The 7438-nt window shown below is 43.9% G+C and overlaps 1 protein-coding gene across 1 annotated transcript in view; it reads right to left on the reverse strand.

Moving 5' to 3' along the window:
- Positions 1–606, reverse strand: part of LOC126576018 (fibrinogen-like protein A) — a 3073-nt gene extending 2467 nt beyond the window's left edge. The window contains exon 1 of the mRNA XM_050237083.1: positions 254–606. Within this exon, the coding sequence (XP_050093040.1) occupies positions 254–606 (353 nt within the window). The remainder of the gene's footprint in view (positions 1–253) is intronic.
- Positions 607–7438: the final 6832 nt, after the last annotated feature.

Raw genomic sequence — 7438 nt, forward strand, 5'->3', positions numbered from 1 at the left:
CTTTATTTCTTATAATTTCCAATAAACATTGAAGTTTGATCGTTTAAAGCGCATCTTGACATGTGCAAATCATTGTTATAGTTCACGGATCATCATCCTGCTGAAGCTTAATCCATGCAAGTTACGTTTGAATGGATACCAATAATTGGAAACCCATCTTTTTCCGCTCGCGTATGGTCCGTTCAAATTTGAAGTGGTTGCATAGTGCCACCAACCGCTTTTTAAAAAATTAGCATACTCGATATTAGCATACCCATCATTATCTCGACCTTTTGCAGAGAACTTCAAACCCTCGTGGTCTGTTATTCCATCACCAGCAGTGCCACTAAACGATCCGACGGTTTTCAGGGCGTACTGCTCACTTTCATTCCCTACTTGGAATGCATCGTAACGGGCGTAACCGTAGTTCCCACTAATGTCCTGTATTTCCACCATCAATTCGTAGTTTCGAGCGTTCGTCAGTTGATGAATGTGCTCCAGGCCGAGCCAGAATTCTTTGTCAAGCTGACCAAAACCGTCACGGTATTGGGTCCAGTTCCGGAAAAAGTCTAGCGAGCCATCGAAGCGAAACTGCAGTACAAGCCAACCACCTTCAAACGTGTCCATCTCACAATACACTCCAAATGGAACACTATCGTTTTTAACACGGATCATATACACTCCCGAATCGTTGGCTGGTGCATCCTTGCACGATTTTAAATGTGTCTCAGGATTTGTTGCTGTTGTATTATCGATGCTTTTGTCAGTTGCTTGTACGCCCAAAGCACAAAACAATATAAAACAAATAAATAACTTCATTTTAAGCGAATCAAAGTTTCTATGTAACCCCGCGTCAATTGCAAATCAATGCGGAACTGTGATGCAATGGTTTTCTGGATGACATTTTATACCAAATGATAACCCGGAGCACCTTTTATTTTCTCGTGAGAAACATAGAACAAATTCGTCGCGAGATATGGCTCTCTGCTGCCTTCAAGCAAACCACGGGAACAGTAATGCTGTATCAGTTTCCGGTGTGTACTTTGCATTGCAAAGCAGCCAGACAGGAAGCCCGCATGATGCATGATAAGCGAATGATACAGTAGCCTTCATTAAATTCTGGCAACCACTCTTTTGCGTTGCCACAAACTCGAGCAAACTGGCCAACTAGCCCTAAAGACATGTGAGCTTAAAAATGCGATTTGATAAACTGCGAACGACCGCCTTGACGACGACTGATCGCAGCGTTCCAATGCTTGAATGATAAGCGCAACCATTTCTCGTACTCATTGGCCCTTGTACGTCTGGGGAGAGCTGTGGCGAATTTGGATTGACATCTTTTAGTTCATCGAGGGCATTATTCCGGGGCTGCTCATAGATGGAATCGAGAGCGACACTAAACACTCCCCAATGATGTTTTTTTTTATGCTGATTACAGGATTTGCAGAGCTTACAGGTAAGTATTGGAAGTGTGTTGGTCACGTGGAACACTTGTGCAGCATAAGAAACAGTTGAGGGATTGCCTTGTAAAGGATTTGTCCAAACTAAACAAGTTAGTGGCTCACGATGAGCGCGCAAAGTGTAAACAGTTGCCAAGTGACGAAAGTGATATGAATCATCATTCGGACGATCAATGCGAATGCAATCGTGAACATCGCACAGGTGCTCTTGGATCGATGCGAAAGACGAATCAAATAAGTCGGAATGAGCTGGTAGACGATATGACCCCAAAGGTCACTTGTGAAGGTATCAATGCCAATGAATTGTGCTCTGCATTGATAATCTTCGCGCGATTGCAGTATTTGAAGCATGATGTAACGTGCCAATCCACCACTATCTTGCACGGGAATATCTTTTTGAAGAACACAGACCTAGAGCAGATATGAACAAATCCATGTTTTTGTTTTTTCAGCTTTTTATTGTAAACAAGTGAATGGTGCTGTACACCGTAATTTAAATAAAAAAGATAGCGTTATGATGCCACAGCGAGAACAATACTAACGTCATATCGTGATAGCAAACGTGAGGTGAAGGCAAACGTTTCGACAAAAAGTATTTGCAAGATAAAATTGCCATCTTTGCAACTAGAGTTTATCAATTAAAAAAATTACAGACCTTGACAACGCTAAAAGCCACCATAAATCCAGGGATACACGAAGCGTAAACTCTAGTGTAAACTCAGAATGTAATGCCAAAAAGATTATGCTTATATCAAAAAGTTTATAGGCCCGCGGAACGTAAAACCGAGCATAAAAGCAAGCGTAAACTCAGCACCAATATGAAGCGTAGCGATATGAAAAGTTGAATGTTCGACAATCGCTAATACAGCAACAACATCTTAAAATATAAAGATGTTCATAAATCGACTTATCTCGTCGATTTATATTTTTTTGTGGCCAAAAACACATGTAATTGATTGTAATTGCATAATGTAATTGCATTTGACGTTTCGGTATAAACTTTTACGCGTTTATGCCTGCCACACGAAGCGTAAACTTTTTGGCATTACGTTCTGAGTTTACGCTAGAGTTTACACTTCGTGTATCCCTGGCTTAATAGGTTTGAAAGTGCATCATTCATGGAAAAGTGTCCAAAAATGTTTACGAAAATGTTTGTATGTATAAACGTTTACGTAGAATATGAAATAAAGCTTCTTCAAAGGACACGTTATGTCATAAAGATGTGTGGTGATATTCCTATCGCTAGCTATTTTTCATTAATTGGTTGTGTCTGCTGTATAGCAGCATAGCAGATTAATGCTATTCTTGCTCGCTATTTTTCGACTAATTCAATTACATGACATAATAGTGCTTTAACAATTGCATGCCATTCGAATGCCGCTAAGAGATACTGACAAATGCAATATTTTCATTAGTGATGGTTGTTATCAAAACCATCGAATGCAACGTTGATAGATAACTGATTTCAATAAATGTATCAAAAAAGACCAAAACCAAAACAATCGATCGTTTTACTTTTCCTGCGAAATGCCAGAGATTTGCACCAGACCAAAACAACCGAGCAATAAAAAAGAAGCAACCAATTCTGCGGCTCAACAATGATGAACTGTCCCATCTTCGTAAAAGAAGTGGAGTGATGGAGTGCAAAAGGACGAAACTTTGTCCCCATACCATCCTGACGGCCGATCCCGATTGCAGATCGATAAGCAGTTAATCTTCATCAAAAAAGTGTAGAAGGCGAATAATTATTTCCGGCCCCTCGCTGCTTCCTCCCTTTTTTCTCCAACTTCTGCTTTCCGTTCCCGAGCTCCAGCTTCCTTCCGAGCATTTCCTTTCGCCCACATCGTCCACCGATAACGGCCACCGGCCTAACGCACTCCTTATCGCTTTTGTTTCGAGCGGACGCCCGGTTTTTGTGGATCTTTTGCTCACTTGGCCGAACCCCTTGGATGTCTTTTTGCTGCCATTTCTTTCCTCTGCCAGCACCTTCTTCTCCTAATGGTGCAAAGAACGACCGCAAAGAAGTAAGAAAGAGGGACAACATCAAGGCAGCAGGGTGATGATGAATCGCCATCCGCCATCCCGAAAAAATCGGTACCCGGAGCCGGGCCCGGATGGCGCGCCAGGATGTCGAGTAAATCTTGGGAGGATTTCGGGCGCTGTTCATCTTTTACGCCGAAAGATTTTCGCCGGAATCGGAAAGGCGACCGCAAAAGGGGACGGGGTGCAAATTGAAATTGATTACCGCCACCGGCGATCACGCGGCCCGGACTTTCGTCGTCCTATTGCGGTTCGTTCCCGCAGGTTCCGGATTTCGGGCAAGGGGAAATGGCGCTTCCTTCTCGCTTTCTTTCCGCTCCTTAGTAGTTCCGGTGAGTTTTGCTTTCCTGTATTGTCTAAGCCACGCGAGGCTTACGCGAGGGTTTGTTTTCGTATTTTTTTTTTTGTTGTTGCTCTTCTTTTCCATTTACTTGATATTTTGCCTGCCGCAATGGAGTTTGATGGGCAATGGATTACGCGTCACCTACCACGGGGTCCCTGCGTGAATGGAAAGGGAACGGGAAGGGCTTTTGGTTTATGGAGGTAATATGTTGCAAAGCCAGGTTCCGCACCAAATGTGGCACCATTAGGGGTATGTGATTCACCTTAAAGGACATTTGACATGCCGACCCCTATTCGAGGCTCTAGTTTCAACTGGCGCCCAAGTGAAGTCAAAGGATTTTTCATCGAAAATGAATATTACGCTCGATAGAACGCTAGTCCAGGTATTGTTCACTGTGTGCTGGAAATAAAAGGTGCGAAGCTCGATGTGCGAATGGCTGGACCACGCGTGGTCCGGATCCAGAACCATCCATCAAATGCTCGTCCATTAACGGTGGTGCTACGGGAGTTTAATGATCCGCAGAGCATCATTCGTACGGTGGTGCTCCTTTCATTACCATGCTCCAACCTTATCCTGCCATTCAACCGTCCATTCGGACACGGAAGAAATGTTACGTAAAAAAGCGGTCGACAGATCACCGGAAGAAAGGCATCCAGATGGAAAGCATAGACGGCGAACGGACCACGAGCGGAGCGCAAACGTGGCCAGTGAAATCTGTGGCGGTGAATTACGTGGTCAGAATGGTCTATGTACGATTGGCTCACCGATGACAGCCGATGGACCGAGACTAATATACCTAATACCTGGCGCGGGGCAGCCACGAGGAGGCCAATTCGTGGCAGGTCAGGTAGCGGAATCGGTTTTGATGGAGATAGATTCGCTCCGTTGGTTGCTAATCGAATAAATTGCCAGCGGAAATAGTGCGGAAAAAGCTTTTATTATTAATTGAAACCTTTGTCACTTTGGACACCGCGTCCCGCGAGCCAGCAAGCGAGCGAGCGAGTGAGCAAAACGGACCAGCATCCGGAGTCGGAACGGAGCACGGTTTGGATCGGGGATGAGTGAGATTAGTATGGCAAACATACTTTTCATGCCTCCTCCTTTCTCTCCGGTCAACGGCATCCGGATGGTATAATGGTCATGAATAATTCAGGGCTTTGGGGCAAAAAGATTAGCAGATACATCGCCCGGTTCGCGTTTGGCGATTGAAGCCCGCTCCACATGTGACTTCAGGGGACACGCGGACAGTGGCTTTGGCCGGTCCGGGCCAACTTTGTTTGTGCCAATTGGTGTGTCCTCACACGGCCCGTCGCTCGCTGGAAAAGTATCATTAAGCAATTACGACCCATGGTCGGTCTGCTGAAGCCATTTTCGATTGCATTTCTATTTCAAATTAAATAATAAATAATTTACAATTGATACAATGAGAAATCCATCTCTTCCACCTTGCCATCCATCAGCTCTGTTTTGTGAGTTCGGTGCTCAATGCACGGTTTCTTGCCACTCTCGACTGGTGTCTCTTGTGAAGGATGGGGATGAGGACATAAAACTGCGATAATTAGAGAAAATTAGCAAAATAATGGATTTGGGGGGATTGTAATGAGTATTTAAAAATTCTTCAATGCAACATTGTGTACACCATTTTACACAAAAACAAAAGATTTGTTTGGAATTCGTTTGAAGAACCACAATGAGCTTGAATTTATGATTGACTAACGATAATTCAACGAGCATTGGAATGAATTCAAATACTAATAAATCTCTTGGTAGAAAAGTTCATTATAGGTAGCCGTTTAGACTAACGTTAACCGGTAAAAATTGCTAATTTAACCGGTAAAACATTTACGTAGTACTCTTGCAAACATCGGTAGGACTTTTACAGAAAGTCATTTGTTTTTTTACATTTCATGAGCATTTTCGCTCGAAGTTTCGTAACCAGTTCCTATTTATATCATTTCCATCCTTTTGCTATAATATCTGCATAAAACATTTACCAATTTGCTTAATTTTCGACAATTTAAAAGGTCAGGCTGAAATACTTCATAGCCGCGCTGATGCTTTGTTTTCTGTTTGTTTTCTGTTACACTTTGTAAATTTGTTTAGTTTGTGCGCGATAGCGGTACGCCGTGTCAGAAGGCCGCCTTCTGACGGAAATAGAGGAGAGTTTTGCTTTGATTGGGTGTGCGCGATAGCGATTGACGGGTTGCGAGGAACTGCGCCTGAAAAAAATGCACCAGAAACTCTTTTATTCGAATGTTTACTTGAAATTTGTGATTAAGCGCTCTATCGAAGTTACCGACAACGCTAACATTGTAACATTCCAGTTAAGGCCAACGCCAAAGTCCCACATTGACACGCCGATCGCTGACGACGCATTGTTTATCTCCAAACGGATAAACACTGCGACCATCGAAGCTGAATACACGGTACGTCATCAGCATCACCAGCATCTCTCATTCAGTCTTGCTCTGGCGGTGTAGGAATACAGTTTGATTTTTCAAAATTCGATCGCGAGTATAGTTTATTAACTTCGATAGCAAACAGTTGGTTTGTGAACCCTCGATTTATGAAGCTGTGAGGAGCTATTCATTCGCGAAGACAGGATCCTTGGCAGCTCAAGAACGAGCAGGTGGGAAAGCGGATTACGGACTTTTGAAGCTAGAGTCCAACCGAGGTAAGCGAGTACAATGTGTAGAGGAAAGTGTAGAGCGTCAGTTAAGCAGATCGCAGCAAGGCTATGGCGACAGTTGCCGCAGCCGGCGCGACCACGGCGCAGACACATGTGAAGACAGAAGTCTCCCGTTATCGCATGCTCCACACAACGCAATAGATTGAAGAGCATGCCAGAACGTGGCGAGATGTGTATGCGCGGGAGTTTGAGCGACGGATACGATGAATGTTAACACCATCCGAAGGATCAGACGCCGAGGATGGTTTTGCTCGAAATGATTATCCGGATAGCGGGATGGATCTATTAAGGAGAAAGTGGCATGAAATTAATGATCGGTGGCGGCGAATAATGATTTCCGCACACTCGATCGATGATTATCGTTCAGGCCGAAGAATCAGTGATCAAAAGTGAGATTCGGGTGGCGAGTGAGGATTGAGAGTTGTACGCCCGGGTGGCGATGTTTGTGAAGCAGACTTGCATAGTTTTAGTGAGAACGCGGTCGACGATTTGGCGGCTACCAACGCCACAACGACAAGTGCGGCGACCCAGGAGAATGGCGCGATGGCGGCCACTGAGAAAATGTTGGCAAACTCGTTTTTTAGCGTTTATTTTAGAGTTTTTGGCACGTGTTTTGCGCGGCAGAGCGTTGCTTAAAAAGCCTTTTTCTTTACTGATTTTTTCCTGAAAAACTCGAACTGTCCTTGCCGGTAGGGGAACCGGTAATAAGGTGAATATCCGTCTAATCGTTAAATCCTGTTTAAGATATGCCACTGAAAGACGTTTCATAAGCTTCCTAGGCTTCCTGCAACTTATTTTTTCCATTACTCGCAATTGTGGCATAAGATTTTGGTTCCTTTTCATTGGCACAGCGTGGATGATAAGCAGTCACTTTGAACTTGATGGACGATGATCATACTTTCGTCTAACTTGTCAGAATCGACCATA

The sequence above is a fragment of the Anopheles aquasalis genome, chromosome 2 (genome assembly GCF_943734665.1).
Source record: "Anopheles aquasalis chromosome 2, idAnoAquaMG_Q_19, whole genome shotgun sequence".
Classification (NCBI taxonomy): domain Eukaryota; kingdom Metazoa; phylum Arthropoda; class Insecta; order Diptera; family Culicidae; genus Anopheles; species Anopheles aquasalis.